At 47.1% G+C, this 23,768-nt stretch overlaps 1 protein-coding gene across 2 annotated transcripts in view; it reads right to left on the reverse strand.

The window, feature by feature from the left end:
* Positions 1–1,006: 1,006 nt before the first annotated feature.
* The window catches only part of LOC308469778 (tripartite motif-containing protein 10-like), a 30,353-nt gene continuing 7,591 nt past the window's right edge, over positions 1,007–23,768 (reverse strand). The window contains exons 3-10 of one of the 2 annotated variants that reach the window (XM_080992714.1): positions 15,842–16,122; positions 11,053–11,542; positions 10,289–10,384; positions 9,665–9,895; positions 7,553–7,575; positions 6,870–6,988; positions 5,339–5,371; positions 1,007–3,039 (exon numbers count right to left, since the gene is read on the reverse strand). In XM_080992714.1, coding sequence (XP_080848840.1) covers positions 2,480–3,039; positions 5,339–5,371; positions 6,870–6,988; positions 7,553–7,575; positions 9,665–9,895; positions 10,289–10,384; positions 11,053–11,466 — 1,476 coding nt within the window. In that variant the 5' untranslated portion in view covers positions 11,467–11,542; positions 15,842–16,122 and the 3' untranslated portion in view covers positions 1,007–2,479. Of the gene's footprint in view, positions 3,040–5,338; positions 5,372–6,869; positions 6,989–7,552; positions 7,576–9,664; positions 9,896–10,288; positions 10,385–11,052; positions 11,543–15,841; positions 16,316–23,768 lie in introns of those variants that run through there. The other variant, XM_080992713.1, reaches the window with a different exon arrangement.

The following is a 23,768-nucleotide window of genomic DNA, read 5'->3' on the forward strand; positions in this document are numbered from 1 at the left end:
TTCTGGGAGTTTCCCTGCCTGCAAATGACTCAGCATCTCAGAACTGACCCGATTGGCTGCTGCTGTTTATATTCTGGCAGGCTTGCACAGCTGCTTAGCATTGTCTCAAGCAGCCTTGTTTTGCATTGCTTTTAATGCCTGTGTGCTTTATGCAGTGTGCTGCCTTGAGGGGGTGATGTGTAAATCATTTTATGAATGAATATGAGAACAGAAATCATTGACATTGTAGGGGAGGAGCCTCTGCTTCAAGAAAGAAGTGCTTAGCGGTGACTGCCTTCTTCTCCTGGCATAGACATCTTATGTTCCCTGCTCTGCTCCGGGATCTGATCTGGCTGGGAGCTTCAGACACCAGGCCCACTGGCAGACTTCCTCTGTGTTACAGAGATACAGTGGTACCTCGGGTTAAGTACTTAATTCGTTCCGGAAGTCCGTTCTTAACCTGAAACTGTTCTTAACCTGAGGCACCACTTTAGCTAATGGGGCCTCCCGCTGCTGCCGCGCTGCTGGAGCACGATTTCTGTTCTCATCCTGAAGCAAAGTTCTTAACCCGAGGTACTATTTGTGGGTTAGCGGAGTCTGTAACCTGAAGCGTATGTAACCCGAGGTACCACTGTATCTGCAAACATGACATGAAGGCTGGCAACATTAACCCCTGGAGGGATGCCAACCGAGTCCCCAGAAGGAGCATGCTCCAGAGAGGCCGCTGGCGCAAAGGGAGAGCGTGAGCGGGATTCTCATGTTGCGATTCCTCCCTTCTCCTTTCCTGTATTGGTCTCCACAGGTACAGCAGGCACTGTAACCTTCTGAGTTTGACTTAAGCCCCAAAGGCTCACTCCTCCATTGTCTCCCTAGACAGATGGGTGCCAGCTTTGAATTTATTAAAACAGTGGGTAGAATGGGTTTTTCTTTGTCTTTTTTGACTATGATCCTCAGCCCACATTCACCCAGAGTCGGAGCTCTCAGCAATCATCCCACTCCAACACAAAGTGCAAACACTCCCAGGATATATACATATTCCTTTTATTGTGTAATTGTGATGATCTCTCTCTGGGAACTCATGCAATCCCAGTTTCAAGACCATTTCTGCCTATAAATGTTTGCAGTGGTCATAACTTCTTCATTTCTTATCAGTCCATGTCCTGCTGCTTCCTTCAGAAATCCCATAAATTTTAATGCCAGAAATGTTCTGTTGTGATTTTCTATTTGGTCCCCTTTTGTTTCATTACAGTCCAGGAGTGCCCTTCCAAATGGCAATAACAGAGAAACATTCTGGAAATATTGCAGAATAGCTACTGAAGCACAGTGGATGTGTGGATAGTCCAGCGTCAATCCACGACTAAGGCACTATTATTGCATCAATGACACATCACATTTTACACCCACAAAAAGTTGAGGGGCTCCTCAGCATCCTGCAATGGAGGTTTAGGAGCTTTTCTTTAATACTGCTTCTTTTTTTCAACTTGCATATACCTCCAAAATAACCAAAATTTGAAATCCATAAAATACAAAAAGAAAAATGATTGAAAATAATACAAATGCTGTTCCCCCCAAAACATTATGTAAAACCATAACGACAGCATAAGATCATGGACAATTAACAAAGCATCAAAAACCAGCAATAGAGAAAACAATGTATTTTTAAAGATTAAAGTATATTTAGTTACTAAAAGCCAGGGGGTGGGGGAGATCCTGCCGATTTTGAAATAAATGTCATTGGTTGTGCATCCCATTAACTAAGTTGGGGACCACAGCAAAGTCTCCATGTGCCTTACATAGGGCACACATAGCCAAGTTGCTCGACTACAACTCCCATCATCTCTGACTCCTGACCATGCTGGTAGGGGCTGATGGGAGTTGTAGTCCGACACCATGTCCAGGACACACCATGTCGGCTACCCCTGATGCAGAGAATCCAATTGTTAATACAAAAGATTAATGAAGCAATCCCAAAAACAATGAGCCAGAGGCCTCACAGAATTCAGAGATACTTATGTCTGAGGAAGTGTAGAGGTGGTGAGGATAAAATTTGCACGGGGGGGGGGGGAAGAAGCGTGTTAAGTTGGTGCTATAGTTGGAAGGAAATACAAACAATATGTGTGAGGTAACAACTTAAAATGAGCTTTAGTAGCAAAAGTGGGAAGGGACTGTTTTCTAGGAATACGTGTGTATTTTAATAGTTGGTGTAGGCAAGCAATGAAAAGAAGATTAAAGTTGGTGGAGGCTGAGCCCTTTTGATGAACAGATTGTTAATTGACACAGTTAAAGTGTTATGGTTTGTTAAGGACTCAGCTGCAGAGGAAATTCTGGGAAAGGGAAGGAAAGAGAAAATCCCAAGTTTTGTTTCTTTTCTTATTTCTGCTGATTGTGACTTCTCTCAAAGGTTCTCTGCAAACAGATCAAAACTGTCAAGTGTTTTCATCTCAGTCATTCTGGTGTGAAGAGAAACTCCAACTGGGCCTGAGAGGCCAATTTTGTCTCCTCAGGAGATACTGAGGTGGGTTTCATTTCCCCCCAGATAAAAGAAAGGGAGGAGGGTCTCCCTGGAGAACGAGGCCCCTGAGAATGTGTGGAGTTCGTCTCCTGAGTCAGCATCAGAAAAAGACACACGTCCCACTTCATAGTCCAGAGTCACCCGAATCCTCTTGGGCTCCTCACTCAGGGACAGAGGAGAGGAATCAGGGGAGGTGAAGGCAAAGTACTCACCTCCTGACTTCTTCACAGCCCAGATCCCTCCCTCAGAACCTAAGTCAGTTAAGGAAGCGTGCATTACTAAACGTGACCAGAAAGAGGTGAGATTACCCTTTCTCCTCACAGACTTCCTGGCAACCCCCAGAGCCCACCATTCCCCACTTTCCATAGTGACTTCCCAGAAATGTCTGCCTGCTGTGAATCCCTCACATCCCAACACACAAGGCATGTCACTGAATCTCTCAGGATTGTCAGGCAGGTCTTGCAGTTTGGCTCCATATCTCACACTTTTCCGATCCTCGGACAGGATGAGCCTGGGATGGGCCGTGTCTGGATCCAGAGTGACATTTGCTGTTAGGGAGAAGATGAGGGAAAGAGAAGAGAGGCAGAATCAGCCTAGAGTCTGAGACGCACAACCTGATCCAAGAAACACCCAGAAGAACCAGATTTCCTCTCAGATAAATGGGCGTCCTCACATTTCATTCAGGATTGGGACCCTCCCTTCTTTCTGCCAGACTCACCTCAGAATAAATTCCTTCCCAGCAGGTTTTTAAATAATGCTTTTTTGTTCCTTTTTACTCAACATATTTTATTGTGTCCCTCCTGTCAATCCAGTCACGAAGCAAAACAACCCAGAAAATATTCCCCAAGCTCTTCTATGCAGTGAAGGGGAGGAGGAAGGGATGGGGGCAAGAGGAGAAAAATGATTCTCCTTTGAATCACTCGTTGTGAATTGCCCATTTGGGGCTTTCAGAGGCTTACATTGAAATCAGAGGGAAGAAATCAATGTAGGCAAGATTTGCATGCCCCAGACTTGCAGAGGTAGTTTCACCATAGTTTCACCACAGAGTAGGAAGTGGGGAGCCCAAGGGGGAAAACATAGACTTTCAGTTTCAGCTCGGACTCAGAGACAGGGACACCGGAAATAGCTGATCCGAAAAATCATAGGCTCGAGAGAGTCTGTGAGAAGCGGGAAAGAGAAAAAGAGAAAGTGGGGGTTTTGTTGTTGGAAAAGGAAGGGGCAGAGCTCAGACTTGGCAACAGCAAATTTGGGGGAATACGCCGAGGACTGAGCTCCACAATGCTTTATGTGTTTGAGCAATAAATCTGAGTTAGTTACTACCAGAGTGTCTCGCATCTGTGGGAGAGAACCCCAAGCCATTGCAGTTCAGTTATTTGCTCCGAAATTTCAAATATCTTACTCTCTTGGAAATTAATCCTTTCTTTTTGCCTTCTGCTATTTAAATGCAAGAGGTCAAATCATTTCTAATTGTCCATTTTTGTATTCACAAGCCTTTTGCTTGGAATTCTTTTCCAGCCGATAAGCTTGGTGTCCCGAAATTAAGGAGTTGTGTTTATTTTTTCACTACTCCAGATTACATTCCTGCTTGAAAAGTTTTTGTATTCTTTACTTCATAATACTTGTTTTTCAGAGTGAGAAATCCATCTTTTAAAATATTTTCTCTGGGAGCTCTCCGTTTCTGCTGCTTAATCCATGACCAGGAGCGCCCCCCCCCTGTGTTTTTTTTACTTCCTGGGCAGGGAATTATTTTGAGAAAAACAAGTGGAAGGGGGCAGCTCTCTGTGCACATGCCCTGCTGGTATTAAATCAGCATGATCTGAATCAGCAAATTAGAAGATAGCAACAAATGCAACAGGGAACACCTACTGGTATGAATGGGAAAGACTGAAGATGCTCTCTTCATAGATAAATTCAGGTACAGTGGTACCTAGGGTTACGTACGCTTCAGGTTACATACACTTCAGGTTACAGATTCCACTAACCCAGGAATAGTACCTCGGGTTAAGAACTTTGCTTCAGGATGAGAACAGAAATTGTGCTCCAGCGGCGCGGCAGCAGTGGGAGGCCCCATTAGCTAAAATGTTAGACCTTTTCTTTGTTCCTTTATCTTGGAGCATCAGAAATCGCTTCAAAGAGTCAATTAGACAGCAGTAAAATCATTTATTTATGCCATGACAAAAAAAGGTACAGACAGGCTGATGTTCATTGCCTGCTGCCGCCGAATTCTGAGCGAGCCAGCTTTTTATACATTTGCAGAATACAATACCACCTGATTTCTTGTAAACCGAAAGTTATGGCAACTTCCTATGTCCTTACATGGGCTTGCCCCCCCTTCCTTCCTGCAATGGCCTCACAAGCCTCTGCTTATCTCTTTACAACCTTGAAAAATAAACATTTGAGCCTGTTCCATCAATGCCAGTCTTGTTCTCCCCAGACATTCCAAAGAGAGGCCCATTTTACTGTAACATTTGAGAGAGGAGAAAATGCCTAAAAGAGTTTTTGGGATCATATAGAGAACAATATTCTAATGGTGCTTCAGGTTAAGAACAATTTCAGGTTAAGAACGGACCTCTGGAACAAATTAAGTACTTAACCCGAGGTACCACTGTATTTGTGTGTGAGGACTACTCATCTAAATAGAATAGAGCAAAAGTGCTAATTAACAGTCAAATCATGCTCAGATGTGGGCAAGACCAAAGGATCCAGCAAAAGCAAAAGGGGAACGAGAAGACTGAGTTCAAGTACTCCTCCCTCTTAGAATAACACCAAGGAAAGGACAGACCATTTAATCCCAATGAAATACCAGCTCCCAACTCGTGCTTGAATTTGGTCCATCACAAAAGTTACCTTTCTGAGGATGTCTTCCGAATGACAGAGCATCTGAGGAAGCAAAGAGATATAAAGACTGAGAGCTAGACTTTTATACCTCAAATAATTTTGTGACAACCTTTTCACTAAATGACATAATATCAATTGTTTCTTTATTTCAAGTAAAATGTTGATATAGAACCAACAATTACACATAAGAAAACTATGAAAAGATAAAAAATAAATAAATGTTAAACTGAGAAATGACAGAAACACTGCAATATCAGTGTATTAAAAGAATGCAAGGGAGAGCTTTCTATAACCTTAACAGTTGTCCCAGGTAAACGGATGAAAAATCAATTATTGAAGTCAAAATTGTTAACCATAATGACAAATTAAACTTGCAGAGGAAGAATTTGCCTGACCAAACAATTAAAATTCTTTCAGATTCTTAACAAACATTTTGGTAGAAGCAAGAATGGGGCAGAAATTCAATTTATTTTGCATTCACACTTTCTGAAACAATACAGGAACTGAAGCACAGCAATCCTTCAAAACGCACACTTATCTCAATTTTGCTATGAAGTTCTCCAACCGACTGATATATTAGGGGAATCTCTGCATAAAGCTGAATATGTTAGTGAAAGTCACCCACAAAATAGAATTCTCCTACTGAAAACTGCTTGAATAATTGTATACATTAGCCAAATATCTGTTTCTTAGGAGAAATTTGCTGATGAAATACGTTGATGAATTTAGTGAGTATTAAACCACCAATGGGACGCGGGTGGCACTGTGGTTAAAACCTCAGCGCCTAGGACTTGCCGATCGCATGGTCGGTGGTTCAAATCCCCGCGGCGGGGTGAGCTCCCGTCTTTCGGTCCCAGCTCCTGCCCACCTAGCAGTTCGAAAGCACACTTAAGTGCAAGTAGATAAATAGGTACCGCTTTACAGTGGGAAGGTAAACGGCGTTTCCGTGTGCTGCGCTGGTGCTGGCTCGCCAGAGCAGCTTCGTCACACTGGCCACGTGACCCGGAAGTGTCTCCGGACATTGCTGGCCCCCAGCCTCTTAAGCGAGATGGGCGCGCAACCCCAGAGTCGGACACGACTGGCCCGTACGGGCAGGGGTACCTTTACCCTTAAACCACCACCAAGAGAGGCTGGTGAATTTTCAAGGAGATTTAAAAAACAAAACACCACAAGAACACTCAGGAGATCATGATGGTTGCAGCGCTAGGTATGTCAGCTGCTGGTGGGAGTCTGAGGAAGAAGAGAGAACTTAGGAGATAATTCCACAGCTGGGAAACAAGCTTGACCTGGGAGTGGAGTAACGGTGTGTTTGTTAAGAGCCGTTCTAATGCCCATCAGGATGGGAAAACACAAGTGGAATATAAAGAACCAAAATGAAAAGGAGTACAACTGTGAACTGAACACTGGAACAAAAATAAATTCTGACTTTGCTCCTATTGCTGTTTGTGGCAAGAGTAAATAAAATACAGTAAGAGCCTGGCATGTTCAACTTTCGGACTAATATATTGTCCAGTGTAAAATCCTTGCAGCCACTCATTACCTTTGATTTCCTTCACCCCAACATACAGAATGGGATGTTTAACGTGGAAATTTGAGATCCGCCTCTTCAACTTTGATAGGAAATCCATTGGATTCTTAAATGTTTCCCTTAGCTGACACCTGATGGGGAAAAATAAACATTAACCCATTCAATTGCAGAATTTCTGAGTGCAGCAAAAGAAAGCAATTGAGAAGAGGAAAGAGAATGTAGAAAGCCGAGAGGGAGACACAAAGGAATGGAGGCACAGAGGGGAGATGATTCCTCCTTACTAGGGACTCCAGAGGCAGACATCTGAGGGCCAAAGGAGCAGCCCCAGATCTCTGAATCTCCTCAGTTAAATCTACTCAAATGGAGAAATAAAATCAAGTGATACCATCCTGCTCAGAGCTTTTCAATTTTGGCTGCATTACCTACAATGTGGAGGGGGAAAAGATGATTGCTGCTGTTGACAAAAGTGATATCTTTCTTCTATCCTCTTATCATGAACCCATGTGACACCTTGAAGTTACGTATTACAGCTGAGATATTTTCAGGAACATGGCACACACCTCAACTCCTGCTCCCTTGTTGGGACCTTTCACCACATCCTAAGAGCCTGGAGGGGCAGGTTTTATTTCCTGTCCTCCTGGACCTTTCCCAGTTTCACAGAGTGATATTAATGGAGATGAGCAGGATTCACTTACCTCTGCAAGGTGCTTCTCACATCCTAGAAAGGAAAAGAGGGAAAGAAGAATGGGATTCACTGCCTACCACAGGGCCTATAATGAAGACCCATCAGACCCCGGAAGGGATGCTGTCAGGGAACTGACATCGGAGCCTGAGGCAGAGGGAAGGCTCTCAAATGATGCTGGAGAAGGGCCAAGCAGGGAGAGAGGCAGTTCAGCAGAGGGGGAAGCAAATCAACGTTACACCAGGGATAAAGGGGGGCAGATGGGGGAATGGGCAAGAGGGCTCCAGGACTCTTCACTGGACACCAGCGGGGAGAGCACAGGTTCTCCGCTACCCACGCCCTCCCTGCGCAGAAGACTTCCACGCAGGGAGAGTAGGAGGAGACTGGGCGTCAAACAACTTTTATGTTGGAAGAGGTTTAAGAAACGCCCACTGACGGATTCTGCTAGCGACTGAGGCAGCCACGAAGTGAAGGGCTGTCCAGACAGAAAGGTTTAACAAGGCAACATAGCCAGGAGAGGCGGCAACTTACGCACGAGCAACCCCATACCCATTATAGATGCCCTCTGGCCCTCTGGGTGAGTCTGCCTAGCAAACTCCAAAGTTTTGGATAGGAATGGATTTATCTAGGGGTCAGCAACCTTTTTCAGCCATGAGCTGGTCCACCGTCCCTCAGACCGTGTGGTGGGTCGGACTATATGGGGGGCAGGTAATGAATGAATTCCTATGACCCACAAATAACCCAGAGATGCATTTTAAATAAAAGCACACATTCTACTCATGTAAAAACACGCTGATTCCTGTACTATCCGTGGGCCGGATTGAGAAGGCGATTGGGCCACATCCGGCCCATGGGCCTTAGGCTGCCTGTGAGCAGAATCAGAACTTACAGGGTTAAACAGTTCTGTGTGACGTCTCTACATTCTGAGGTGTGGTTTTGTTCACATACAGGAATCTTTCTTTGTGTGTGAGTTACTTTCACTTTTAGCTGTTGAGCCGAGGAGATGTCCACTCAATCTCCTGGCTGATTTATGATGTTTTTCTGTGCAATGATTAAAGCCTTCTTGGATTAGCAAGAAGCCTGCGTACAGACTATGATTTATTGCACCCACACAAAGGCACAAACCGCTGCTGCGATACTCTGCTTGGAGCCACGAAGAGATCTTAAGTCTCAGAGGGTCACAGGGAAGTGTGCCGGATGCCATTACATCTTCAGACTTCCTACCCCTGGATTAATCTATCATTTCAATTTCTCTCAGTTTTTATCTTTCTGATCTTAAGTTTAGTTCTCCAGATTAGTTTCTGATTATTATTTTTTAAAACCTGATGAAAATTCATGGGATCTTCTCCTCTGTTTTTCCAAGGTATCCATAGTATATTGGCCACAGGAGAAATTATGAATAATGGTTCCAACTGAAAGAGTTTCATTTCCAATTTCTGAGATATCCTTAAATTTAACCACGTGAGCTGGGCAGCTTCATACTATTAAGCTAAATTAGGTACTGCCAGTCCTCCTTTCTGCATAGGAGTCCGCACTGGAATAGTATCCACTCTCAGGTGTTTCCTTTGCCAAACAAAATTGCCAAATAAAGTGCTGGTTTTGACCTATAAAGCCTTAAATGGCTCAGGGCCACAATACCTCAAGGACCGCTTCTTTCCATATGAACCCACCCAGACCCTGACATCATCTTCTGAGGCCCTTATTCATGTGTCCCCTCCACGAGAGGTCCAGAGAGTGGCCACATGAGAACAATATTTATATTTTTTGTGTTTTTATATTTTTATATATTGTAATTTTATCCTGTGAACCACCCTGAGACCTCCAGGTATAGGGAGGAATATAAATTTAATAAATAAACAAATAGTTGTCCAAGCATCTTTTTCCCCCTCTCTGGAGCTTTCCCTGCAAAAATCTGCTCTTTAAAGCTGAATCAAAGCAAACGGCAATCCACAGAAGAACTGAATTGCCGTTTGTTGCACTCGGCATTAAAGAGTGAGTTTTTGTGGGGAAGTTCTGTGGGGGGAAGAAAAGAGCACTTTGGCACAGCCTGGAAAGAGCGAGGCAAAAGGTCAGTGTAATTAAACTCTGAGAGAGGAACTTTGGGCTTTTCCTGCCACAGTCTCACCTGCAGGAGTTCACTCGCTGGCTGCTGACTCTTCTCCTCCATCTCCCGGATGCTCCTTTCAAGAGAGGAGAGTTTCTCTGAGAGCCTAGCCAGCTGCTCCTCCCTTCTTCTTGTGATCTCCTTCTCCATCTCTTCTATTTCATTCAGCAGACGCTTTTCTTCTTCTTCCAGAAACTGGTGCAGTTGTCTGAACCTCTCCAGTGTATTCTGCCTCTCAGTTTCTGTTAATTTCTGCAAGAACCAGGAAGAAAGAAGAAAAGAGGAAGGCAGAGTGTTTTGAAACAATTTTATGGTAAATCACTCAGCAATGGGGCTACATCATTGTTAAGTTGTGGGCGAACATATTAGACGACACAGCGATTCTTCAAACAGCTCTTGTTTATTCAGAGGCCAGAACAGAACTGAACTGAAGAGCTCAGTCAGCCTGCTTATATAGAGCTCCAGTACAACGTAACTGTACCAATTTTCTAAAACTATCCAATCACTGAACGTCACTTTCGATCCTTCATTTGCATAACTATCTACAGTATCCCCCTGCTGGCCCAGGGTGAGAACTTCACTACATAACAATCCTGACTTGGTCCTTCAAATACTTGTCCCCTTTGTAGTAATGGTGACACTTACAAGCAGGTTGTTGCTTTCATTTCCCATGTTTGCTTCGTAAGCCAGAATTTTCTCTCTCTCTTTCCTCAGATGCTCCAGGTGACGACAGATGATTGTCTGAAGAGGAAACAAAATCTAAGATTTGATTAGGGCTGCAGGCCCTAATTAATATTATGCTTACTTCTAGTACCTGGGCCCTACTATTCAATTTTTGCTTAATAATTGCTCCAGGAGTTTCTAGGGTTTTTTGATGTACACTAAAAAAAATCTAAAGCATGAGAACTTCCATTTCTTTATTCTTACTCCAGTTCATCATTATGATTACATTACACAGGAACCCTTTAGCGTAAGTGCAGAAAAACAGTGCTTTTAAAAACAAAAACACATTTTTAAAAGTTGCTTTGTAAGCAGAACAAAGTTTTTGTTCTGTTTTGGATAGCACAGAAATGAGGCCCAATTTCTGATTCTCATGAATGTACAGATTAGCAATTTATTATGTTTGCTTTACAGCAACATTAAGAGCATATAAGTACTTAATTTGTTCCGGAGGTCTGTTCTTAACCTGAAGCACCACTTTAGCTAATGGGGCCTCTTGCTGCTGCCGCGCTGCCGGAGCACAATTTCAATTCTCATTCTGAAGCAAAGTTCTTAACCCGAGGTACTATTTCTGGGTTAGCGGAGTCTGTAACCTGAAGCATATGTAACCTGAAGCATATGTACCACTGTATATACACCGAAAGAGAGATGAAAGGATTGTGTTAGCAAATGTCAAAATGACTTCCTACCTTGTATTCCTGGGCAGCCTCTTCCTTGAGAACCACAATGTGCGATTTATGTTCTGGGGATCGCTCACAAACGAAACACACCAATTCTTCATCTTCTTTGCAGAAGAGGTGGAGTTTTTCCTTGTGTCCCTTACACAGATCCTTTTCCCCTTTATTTGGTGGCAGGAGTTTAATTTTTTCCACGATATTGGCCAGCTGCCAATTAGGGCGGAAACTCCCTCTCTGCATCCGGGCTTTGCAGACGGGACACTCCAAGTTCCCCACCTGCATTGGTTCCCATGTGTCAAAATACTTTACAATGCAGTCCCGGCAGAAGTTGTGACCACAGTCCACGGTCACAGGGCCTGTCAGATACTCCATGCAGATGGGGCATGTGGCTACTTCTCTGATATCCGTGGATGAGGATGAGGCCATGACAGAGGAAGCGTCTGTGGCTTTGTTGAGATGAGAGGCAGCAGGATGGGAATGAACTTGAGAGGGGGGGAAATGCCTGTAAGGTAAAAACTATTCAGTATTAAGTGTTTCCACATCCTTCCAGTAAAACTACCTCTGCATTTCACTTTCTTATGAAACGTATCCTCCACAATTGGTCCTGTTATACAATTTTTAAGGTACGTGCAGATAATAGGCACATACTCACCACAGAAAAGCAAACCTCCGGCCTTCAAAAAATTAGGAAATATTCCCTGAAAAACTAGTCACTTTATTTGAGTGTATAAATAAATTCACAAACCAAGAACGAGGCCAATCCCTTCCAGTCGGGATTCAGGCCTCATCATGGGACTGAAACTGCCTTGGTCGCACTGGTTGATGATCTCCGGCGGGCTAGGGACAAAGGTGAGAGCTGTTTCCTAGTTCTGCTGGATCTCTCAGTGGCGTTTGACACCATCGACCATAACATCCTTCTGGACCGTCTTGAGGGGCTGAGAACTGGGGGCACTGTCATACGGTGGTTCCGCTCCTTCCTCCTGGGCCGTGTCCAGAAAGTGGTGGTGGGGGATGTCTCACTTGTGGGGTGCCTCAGGGTTCTGTCCTCTCCCCCATGCTTTTCAACATCTATATGCAACAGCTGGGAGAGATCATCAGGGGGTTTGGGCTGGGTGTTCATCAGTATGAGGATGATACCCATCTCTACCTCTCTTTCAAATCAGAACCAGTGAAGGCGGTGAAGGTCCTATGTGAGTGTCTGGAGGCGGTTGGAGGTTGGATGGCGGCTAACAGACTGAGGTTGAATCCTGACAAGACAGAAGTACTGTTCTTGGGGGACAGGAGGCGGGCAGGTGTGGAGGATTCCCTGGTCCTGAATGGGGTAACTGTGCCCCTGAAGGACCAGGTGCGCAGCCTGGGAGTCATTTTGGACTCACAGCTGTCCATGGAGGCACAGGTCAAATCTGTGTCCAGGGCAGCTGTTTACCAGCTCCATCTGGTACGTAGGCTGAGACCCTATCTGCCTGCGGACTGCCTTGCCAAAGTGGTGCATGCTCTGGTTATCTCCCGCTTGGACTACTGCAATGCGCTCTACGTGGGGCTACCTTTGAAGGTGACCCGGAAACTACAACTAATCCAGAACGCGGCAGCTAGACTGGTGACTGGGAGCGGCCGCCGAGACCACATAACACCGGTCTTAAAAGACCTACATTGGCTCCCAGTATGTTTCCGAGCACAATTCAAAGTATTGGTGCTGACCTTTAAAGCCCTAAATGGCCTCGGCCCAGTATACCTGAAGGAGCGTCTCCACCCCCATCGTTCTGCCTGTACACTGAGGTCCAGCGCCGAGGGCCTTCTGGCGGTTCCCTCATCGCGAGAAGCAAAGCTACAGGGAACCAGGCAGAGGGCCTTCTCGGTAGTGGCGCCCGCCCTGTGGAACGCCCTCCCATCAGATGTCAAAGCGATCAACAACTACCTGACATTCGGAAGACATCTTAAGGCAGCCCTTCAGGGAAGTTTTTAATGTGTGATTTTAGTGTATTTTTGATTTCTGTGGAAGCCGCCCAGATAATAAATGCTGGAATGTTGGAAATGTAAAGAGACTGAAGGCATTTTTTCACCTTTGGTGGACATGCCCAAGGATTAAGACATTCTGGGAGATGATTTATAATGAAATGAAAAAGGTATTTAAATATACCTTTCTGAAGAAACCAGAGGCCTTTCTCCTGGGCATGGTCGGCCAATTGGTGCCAAAAAAGGATAGAACCTTTTTTATGTATGCCACAACAGCAGCAAGAATACTCATCGTGAAGTATTGGAAGACACAAGATCTACCCACCCGGGAAGAATGGCAGATGAAGGTGATGGACTACATGGAACTGGCGGAAATGACTGGCAGAATCCGAGACCAGGGAGAAGAGTTGGTGGAAGAAGATTGGAAGAAATTTAAAGTTTATTTACAGAAACATTGTAAAATTAAGGAATGTTAGAAGGATGTTGGAATGAAATAATGCGGTTTTAGCAGAAAGGTTATAAAGGATTAAGGAAAAACAGATTGCTAAATGGTGAAGGAGGGAAAGTAAAGTTACATTATATTAAGATAAAATAGAGGACAAAAACTGGAAAGGAGGGAAAGGATTTGCTGAAATAGTTAATTGAGCTAGAATACAAAAAAGGGAGGTGTGAGGAGGTCAAGGAAATAAGCAAATGAAAGATAAGATATGGGAAGATTTACTGTATTTTCTCTTTTTTTCTTTTTCTTTTTTCCCCCCTTGCTTCTTTTTTCTATTATTGTGATGTGAGGTGATGTTTTGTATTTCTTAAATATGCTGTTTTTTTAATTTTTCTTTTTGTAACCCTTTAAAATTTAATAAATATTATTTAAAAAACAAACAAACATATTATTCTGAGCATGGTCTGATTTACAAGTGCAACCCTTTTCTGTGTCATTTCTACAGGCAACATCATCCCACACGATGACAGAGTGCATGAAATTCTGTCCCCATTCTGGGCCCAAAACAGTGTGTGCACGGTCACGTGTCAATTGCACACACGCAAAATGCTTGGTACAGTGGTACCTGGGGTTAAGAACTTAATTTGTTCTGGAGGTCCGTTCTTAACCTGAAACTGTTCTTAACCTGAGGTACCACTTTAGCTAATGGGGCCTCCCGCTGCCACTGCTCAATTTCTGTTCTCATCCTGAAGCAAAGTTCTTAACCCGAGGTACTATTTCTGGGTTAGCGGAGTCTGTAACCTGAAGTGTCTGTAACCCGAGGTACCACTGTACCTGTATGATGACTTTCGGTGGTCCTTGGTTAAGGGCTATACTATTTCTAAAATCTTTAAAAGTTTTGTTCTGGGTCCCCTCACTTCCTTGCAAGGCGGGGGCGGGGAGGGGGGTGGGGACTCTGCTGCAACAGACATCAAATATTTTCTTTGCTTTCCTCCACTGGTTCCTCCCTCCACTCAATCTTCTTTGACTGATAATGGACTTAAGGGATCCTGGGCTGTAAAAGTCAATCCCTAATTTCCATATAACAGTCCCACTGCCTGAAACTCAACTGTAAAACCCAAACGAAAAATCAGTTTGCACACTCATTCATCATTTACCGTATTTTTTGCTCTATAAGACTCACTTTTTCCCTCCTAAAATGTAAGGGGAAATGTGTGTGTGTCTTATGGAGCGAATGCAGGCTGCTCAGCTATCCCAGAAGCCAGAACAGCAAGAGGGATTGCTGCTTTCACTGTGAAGCGATCCCTCTTGCTGTTCTGGCTTCTGAGATTCAGAATTTTTTTTTCTTGTTTTCCTCCTCCAAAAACTAGGTGCGTCTTATGGTCTGGTGCGTCTTATAGAACGAAAAATACGGTACCTACAAGATCACCTTACCCCATATGTGCCCACTTGACTGCTTCGGTTGGAGGATTTGGCACTTTTACTGGTGCCACATAATACCTGCCCCACATCTGTCAGAACTCTATCATTTAGTGTGGTGGCAAGAAAACATTGGAACTCCCTTCCTATTGATCAGAGTCTTCTTTTCAGTGCCTTATTTAGACAAGACAACCCAGATGATTAGAAAGTTTCTATGGCTTTTCATTTGTTTTAGTCTAGCCTACTGCGGTTTTAACTTTTTGTTTTAAATTATAGTTTTAATTTTTAAGAGATAATTTAATTGTTTTTATCTTTTTCATAAACTCCTTTGAGGTTCTTCTACAATCAGGCAGTATTTTGTTAAATAAATAAAAAATCTGTAGCCAAAGCCATTACAAAGTAAAAAATTATGAAACATGTTGAGCAGTTAAAATAACTATTAAAACAAGGCAGTCTGTCAAATAAAAATGTGCTCCACTGAAGAATTGACTTATCATCCCCACAAACCTTCCTCCTTAAAATTGCCAAGTTAAAGCAAAACAGGTCACCTTTTCAGAAATGTTTGTCTGTTTCATGTATTCACTATCCAGCAGAAAGAATAATGGAGCTCCATGAAATATGGAGAGGTCCCTCAGTCATTGAGTGGGACATAATCTCACATTCATGTGCAGGTCCATTTTCCTGGCGCTGCATCAAGAGTGGCCCAGGAATGGCACCAAGGTGACAGACAAGGACAGAAGCAATTGCAGGGCTCCAAGCCCTCCTTTGGGTGCCCAGCCAAGACCTCCATTGACACCCATGGGAGCTCCTCTCCCAGAGCTAACAGCATTCCCATAGGTGCTTGACTTTCAGCTGAATGGTGGGGGAAGGCAAGGAAGAGGAATGGTTAAAAGGCTCCTCTATACGCATCGTGAATTGAATGAAAATAGACCTACTTGGGCCAAGGGCAGCCTGGGAACATGCAGTGGGGTTTGGTTGTCAGATACTCACCCCTAGACTAGCTTCTCCTGTGGGCAGGGAGATGGTGTACTTGATCAAGAAGAAGTTATGGGGTTGCCTTTCCTTCTTCCTGGCTGTTCCTGCTCCTGTCTCCTTGCTCTTTCTTTAGGGAGGGGCAAAACGTGTGCACTTTTTACAGCTGTGACGACAACTTGCAACTGTCCTTTTCTTCTGCTGGCAGAGCTCAGCTTCCTTCTCCCCCTCCATCTTCTCTCCTCCTAACAGAACACCCATTTGCTCACCACCTCATCTCACCCCAAACATGAACCGCTCTTTTTCAAAAAGAATAAGAAAAAACAGGCCTTTGGCATATATTTATAATTGTATAAAACAAAGCCATGTTTCCCCCCCTGAACAGGTCTTTTTATCAGCTATCATAAATGTGGCATTGCTTGGTTAATAAGTGGTAGCTTTGAACTTTGTCTGAATGTTCCTCCACACCCATTTTCTTCAGGATGCAGACAAAGAATTTGAAATATACTCAGAGTCGCAAAGTGATTTCATGCTCTTTATTCAGCTCATAGTGGTGAGGAGGAATGAATAAAAGTCCCCTCACAGTATCTGCTTTATATACATTATTTACACAATGGGCTGCACATGATTGGCTAATTCTGGAATTCTACTGTAAGCCAATCAGGTTGTGGATTCACTTCTATCTGGAGCAGGATTGGGTGGTTCCTGCCAACCAATCATACTGCTGCATTGTTCTAGGACCAATCAGACTGCTGCATTCTGAATCCTATTGTTCTAGGACCAATCAGACTGCTGCCTTTTGGATCCTATTGTTCTAGGACCAATCAGACTGCTACAGTTTGGATCCTATTCAACTCAGTACATAACACCCCTCCCCTCTAAGTTCCAGTCCTGCCCGGGAGGTCGCATTCATAGTCCTCAAGGTATGCCGGCGGCCTACGTGTGCGTTGTGGCCTGGGGTGTTCCCTGGTCCGGGCTCCGGGTTCTGGCTCGTGTTCCAAGGATGCTGGCTGTGATGCGGCTGTTTGGTCTGGTGCAACCGGCTCGCTCAGTCGTGGTTCTGGTTCCGGTGTCCTTTCGGCCTCACGGGTCCTCTCTGTATTTACTGATTCTGCCTCTCCTGCTGGCCCCTCCTGCTCTATGGGCCTCACTGCCCCGCTGTTCCCTTGGGACTCCTCTGACCTGTCCTCCTCCTGGTTTTCTCCCGGGAATCGTCGCCGTATCTGGTCGCAGTGGCGGCGCCAGCATTGCCCCCCATCCGTTAGCACCTCGTACGACACGGGGCCAGTGACCCTGGTGATTGTGGCGGGTACCCATGCTGGGCCTGCCCCAAAATTCTTTGCGTACACTGGGTCCTGGGCCTCGAAGGTCCGGGGGTTCCTGCCTTCCCCCACCACTACCTCATCCTGAGCTCTATCGGGGTGAAGGCGGTCCAATCTGATTGCAAGGCGCCGACCCATTAGTAGTTCAGCGGGGCTCCGGCCAGTCGTTGAGCTGGGGGTGCTGTGCTGTGCTAGAAGGAATGTGGCAAGGCGGTACTCCCAGTCCCCTTGCGTCATGCGGCGAAGGGTGTCCTTGGTGGTCCGCACCATGCGTTCTGCTTGGCCATTGGTGGCAGGGTGGAACGGCGCCGAACGGATGTGGCGGATGGCGTTCTGCGCTGTGAAGGTTTGGAATTCTCCTGACGTAAATGCAGTCCCGTTGTCTGAGACGAGAGTGTCAGGGAGCCCGTGGGTTGCAAACAGCCTGCGTAGTACCCGGATGGCTGCGGACGTGGAAGTGGACGGTACCAGTGCGACTTCCAGCCATTTGGTGTAGGAGTCCACCACTATGAAGAATGTTTTCCCCTGAAAGGGGCCAGCGAAATCCACATGCAGGCGTGACCATGGTGCTCGGGCGGACTCCCAGGACTGGACTGGGGCCCTTGGGGGATCTGGGCGGGATTCTTGGCAGGCCTGGCAGTGTTTGACCCAGGCCTCTATCTCTCCATCGATCCCCGGCCACCACACATAACTCCTGGCAAGGGCCTTCATTCTTACTACCCCTGGATGTGTCTCGTGTAGGGCTGTGAGGACCCTTTTGCAGAGGGGCTGGGGAACAACGACTCTGCTTCCCCATAACAGGCACCCCTTGTGGGCCGACAGTTAATGTTTGCGGGTTGTGTAGCCGGCGAATTCTGGCCCGGGGCTGCTGCTGGGCCATCCCCTCCACACCCAGTCCAGGACCCGGGAGATGACCCTATCTTTCTTGGAATGGTGTGCAACTTCTTGTGCCTGAATGGGGCGGTCGGGAAGCAGCTCCAGGCTCATAACCTCTTGTGCAGGTGCTGGGTCAGGGCCTGTTTCCGGTAGTGGTAGCCTGCTGAGGGCGTCCGCATGGCCCATCGCCTTCCCAGGTCGGTGAATCAGTGCATACTGGTAGCTGGCAAGGAAAATTGACCACCTGAGGACGCGAGGAGACAGCACTTGGGGGGTCTGCTTTTCGGGGGCAAACAAGCCAAGCAACGGCTTGTGGTCAGTCACCACGGTGAAGGGCCGCCCGTACAAGAAATCATGGAATTTTTTTACTCCCTTTACGATTGCCAGACCCTCCTTGTCGATTTGCGAGTAGTTCCGCTCGGTTGTGTTGAGTGTCTGGGAAAAGTACGCCACCGGTACCTCTCTTCCATCCGGGAGTTGGTGCCCCAGGACAGCTCCAATGCCATAGGGGGAGGCGTCGCATGCTAGCACCACCGGCAGCCTCTCGTCGAAGTGTGCCAAGACCGAGTTTGAGACAAGCAAGTCCTTGACTGCCTGGAATGCGGCCTCCTGGCGCTGGCCCCACACCCAAGGGGCCCGCTTGTCCAGGAGTCTGTGTAGGGGCTCCGCTACCGCCGCCTTGTGGGGAAGGAAGGAATGGTAAAAGTTCAATAGTCCCAAGAAGGCCTGAAGTTCAGTCTTGCTCTTGGGCGCTGGGGCATCACAAATGGCCCGTACCTTGTCCCCAGTCGGGTGGACCCCTTCTGCGTCCACCATAAATCCCAGAAAGTCCACCTGAGGCACTCCTAGTAGACATTTTTCCCGCTTCACCTTGAGACCCGCCGTCTGGAAACGGTGCAGAACGGTGCGGAGGCAGTCCTCAAACTCCTCTGGTGTGGGGCCGGCAATCAACACATCATCGAAGAAGGGGGTGACGCCAGGAATCCCTTTAAGGAGAGAGTCCATTATATTCTGGAATATGCCTGGTGCCACGCTGACACCGAATTGCAGCCGCTTTACCCTGAATGCTCCTCTGTGCGTCACAATCGTCTGTGCCTCTGCTGTGGCCTCATCTACTGGCAGCTGTTGATATGCTTGGGCCAAGTCCAGCTTGCCAAAAATTTTCGACCCAGCCAGGGTGGCAAGGACATGGCTGACCACTGGCACTGGGTATGCGTGGGCCGTGAGGGCCTTGTTTATGGTACATTTGTAGTCTGCGCAGATGCGGACCGAACCATTAGGCTTGACGGGTGTGACGATTGGGGTTTCCCAGGGAGCATTAGGCACCGGCTCCAGCACTCCTTGCTCTACGAGTCGGTCCAATTCCTCGTCTATACGGGGTTTCAAGGCGAACGGGACCCGGCGGGCCTTGAGCCTGACCGGTCGTACTGCGGGGTCAAGCTGTAGCGCAATGGGGGGGCCCGTATACTGTCCCAATTTCCCATCGAAAACCCCTGGAAATTCCTTGCATATGGCGTCCACGTCCACTTGTAAGCTAGTGTGGTTCACCCCGGTGACAGCTAGCCCCAGTGGTCCAAACCATGCCAATCCCAGTAAGCTAATGTAGGGGCCCTTGACCACAAGCAAGTCCAGTTGCCGCGTCCGCCCTCGGCATTGCACCCTGAAGGTCCCCACCCCCATTGTGGGGACCTTACGTTTCTGGAAGTCCCGGAGGGTGAATGGGGCCGGCCTGAGTTTGGGACCCCCAGTGGGACACAGTTTCCTTAAGGTCCTTGCCGAGATTATGGATAGAGTTGAACCCGTGTCAAGCTCCATGCGGCATGGGGCCCCCTCTATCTGTACCTCTACATAAATTTTCTCTACGTTGGGGTGGGGCAACTGGTATACCTGGAAGTCCGTGAGCTCCGTCGAGTTGCCTTGGTGCGTTGGGCCCCGGGACCTGGGGCTCTTGGATTGGTCATCTGATGCCTGGTGTCGGGTGGGCCGAGCCCGACACACCCGGGCGATGTGTCCCGATTTTCTGCACTGCCTGCACTCTGCGTTGCGGAAACGGCAGGTCCTCCTCTCGTGACTCTCCCCGCAGCTTGCGCAGTTCCCTCCTTCTCGTCGAGGCAGCTGTGGTCTGTGCGCTGCTTGAGTGCGCTGCTGTACTCGGTGCACCTCCTCCCTGTCGGATCCTGAGTCGTCGGTGAGGTCTTCATGGTGGACCCTCGGTTGGGATGGCAGGCTCGGCCGTGCCTCTTGGGTCGACCTCTCGGCCGCTTCTGTTGCCAGGGCCTCCTCCAGAGCGACCTGGAACGTTAGGTCCTTCTTAGCGTAGAGGCGTCGTTGCAGCTTCTCATCCTTCAGGCCACCGACGAGGCGGTCACGAAGCATGTTCTCCAGCTCTGAGAAGTTGCAGAACCGGGCGGCTTGGCGGAGAGAGGTCACAAACCCAGTTATGGTTTCCCCAGGGGCTTGCCGCTTTGCGTAGAAGGCATTTCGACGAGCCACCACTGAGGGCTGCGGCGAAAAGTGCCCCTTCAGCTGTTCCATTATTGTTTTGTATGGAACAGTAGCGACGTCTTCAGGCGCAAGGAGAGCCCGGGCGATTTCAAACGTCTCCTCTCCGCAGACGCTGAAGAATATCGCCCTCTTCTTGGCGTCTTCTTCGTCGGTGACCCCTTTGGCTTCTAGGAGGAAGGTGAAACGGGAGGCGTACGCTTCCCAGTCTCCAGATGCTGGGTTGAATGGCGAGAAGCTGCTGTTGGCTGCCATTCTGAGTTCCTTGTGCCCCGGAGCTGAAGCCTGGATACACGGTGCGAGGCAGCGGTGCGGCAGTTGGCGGTGCTGCGGTGCTGTGTGTGGCAGTCAGCTCAGCGGGATCCCACCTTCGTCGCCAGTGAAATATACTCAGAGTCGCAAAGTGATTTCATGCTCTTTATTCAGCTCATAGTGGTGAGGAGGAATGAATAAAAGTCCCCTCACAGTATCTGCTTTATATACATTATTTACACAATGGGCTGCACATGATTGGCTAATTCTGGAATTCTACTGTAAGCCAATCAGGTTGTGGATTCACTTCTATCTGGAGCAGGATTGGGTGGTTCCTGCCAACCAATCATACTGCTGCATTGTTCTAGGACCAATCAGACTGCTGCATTCTGAATCCTATTGTTCTAGGACCAATCAGACTGCTGCCTTTTGGATCCTATTGTTCTAGGACCAATCAGACTGCTACAGTTTGGATCCTATTCAACTCAGTACATAACAGAATTCTTTTTTTACTTTCTGCATTGGACGCCTGACTCTTCCCCTCCTCCTATCCATAGTGCCATCAGGGAAGCACTTTAGGGCAGACCCAACCCCAGGAACCCACTTGGGGGTCACACTCACCTCTGCTTGCTGTTTGCAGCTGAATTGGGGAAAAGATCTATTTGTTTTTCTGAGGACTGACATTTATTCCTAATTCAGTGGGTTTTCCCAGGGAAAGCAGAGGGGCAAACTAGAAACTGCTTTGACCCATGCCTAGAAAGCATGGGAGAAACTGCTTTCCCTAGCCTGCTGTAAATCATCGGACAGTGCTGTTTCAGTCCCATGATGGGGTCTGAATCCTGATTGGAAGATTGGACTGGAACCAGGAAGGCTATGCCCCCCCCCGCCCCCCAAATACTAGGTCAAGCAGCCTCGGCAGAAATCATGCGCACACACAGTGGTCACTGGATCCTTGAAGTAATCCAGGAAGATGGGACAAGTGGCTTCAGCACAGAGATCCTGGACGGGACCCCCAGAACCAGCCATGGCTGCTGCCTCGCAGTGAAGGCACAGCTGACTTTCACTTTCTCAGTTCTCAGTCTGTGGGAGTTTCCCTGTGTGCAAATGACTCGCCATCTCAGGGCTGATGTGCTTGGCAGTTGCTGTTTTTATCCTGGCAGGCCTGGACAGCTGCTTAGCAGTGTCTTGAGCAGCCTCAACTGATTTGCATTCTTTCCATGCCTGTTTACTGTGGTAGCATGTTGTCCTTAGCGGGTGTAATTCTTTTATGAATGAATGAGAACGCAAATCACTGTCGTTGTGAGGGAGCAGCCTCTGCTTCAAGAAAGAAGTGCTTAGCAGAGACCGCTCTCTCTTCCTGGCCTGGAAATATGAATCCCCTGCTCTGCTCTGGGATCTCATCTGGCAGGGAGCTGGCTTCAGGCACCAGGCCCACTGGCGGACCAACTCTGCATTTCAAAGATGTCTGCAAACATGACACGAAGGCTGACAACATCAACCCGGCATTTTTGAATCCCTTGCAGGTGATTGCAGTGCCTAGAGACAGACAGGTCATGTATTCACAGCAGCGGCCAGAGGAGGAATGACTGCTAGGAGGAGCACAGAGAGATGAAATGCCCTGGTTCATCAGCCACCTTCATCTGCCCTAGCTGACACAAAACATGTCTCTACTGCATCAGTCTCTACAGCCACAACAGGCACTGCAATCTTCCAACAACCTTGACCTCACCCAAAGACGCACTCCTCCATTGCCTCCCAAGAAAGATGGATGCCAGCTTTGAATATATGAAAACAGTGGGTAGAATGGCGTGAAACAAGGCTGCATATTGGCTCCCACACTCTTCAACTTGTACAAAATGATATGGTGCCACCCCTAGCACTGGCGCAATCCCCCGCCCCATCAATTAGCAATAGGAAAATATATTGTCTGCTGTATGCCGATGATGTGGTCTCCTATCACTCTCCTGATTAGGTCTTAAAAATCTGCTTACAGCATTTAGCATTCTCACCTTCTCACCCCTTGCCTTTTCCTGTAAGACCCATTACAGTCGTTAAGAGTCGTCAGCAGGCTCATCCCAGCTATCTGCCTATCTCCCATTCCCACCACCCTTCTGAGTAATACCCCTCCCCACCTTCTCACTATATAGAAGGATCTGGCAACTTCTGTTTCAGTGTATCTGAAGAAGTGTGCTTGCACACGAAAGCTCATACCAAGAACTAACTTAGTTGGTCTTAAAGGTGCTACTGGAAGAATTTTTTTTATTTTGATTATGGCAGACCAACACGGCTACCTATCTGTAGCATTTAGCATGTATTGCAAGTGGGAAGACCTTGTCGTGAATTACCCCAAGACCAAAATTATGGTCTTTGGGAAGCGTAGTCCCAGATTCAAATGGAAAATGGATCAGCAGAATCTGGAGCAAACACGCTCCTTCAGATATCTGGGAGTTCAGTTCACTGGGACGCTATCATGGAAGGGGCACATTGAGGCTACGAAACTCAAAGCGCAGAAAGCTTGTGGGGCATTAATGGAATTCTATTTTACGGTGGGTGGCCAGTTACTAGAACCTGTGCTGAAAATCTTTGCCAGCAAAGTGGTTTCCCAGATGCTCCATGGAATAGCGATATGGGGCATGGACCTAAAGGCTAACAAAGCCTTAGAAATAGTGCAGAACAAATTCCTCAGGAAAGTGGTCTCGCTCCCCAACGGGACCCCAGCTGCTCTTCTTCGTGCTGAAGCTGACGTGACAACAATACAGGCTAGAATTGATTCCCTGTGCCTAAATTATGTGAAAAGACTTCAATCTCTTTCGGAGGAGAGATTCCCCGCTATGTCTTACACAGAATGGGAGCAGACCAAATGCTGGAAGGCTGGCATCCAACGCCTCTTGTCCCAATATCAATTACAAGATCTTCAGGTGACCACAAAGGTGGATAAGAGGCACTTAAGAGACTGTCTCTTTAGGTCCGATGCAGAAAGAGATCTAACCAAG

This window comes from Podarcis pityusensis (assembly GCF_964106645.2).
Source record: "Podarcis pityusensis genome assembly, chromosome: 2".
Classification (NCBI taxonomy): domain Eukaryota; kingdom Metazoa; phylum Chordata; class Lepidosauria; order Squamata; family Lacertidae; genus Podarcis; species Podarcis pityusensis.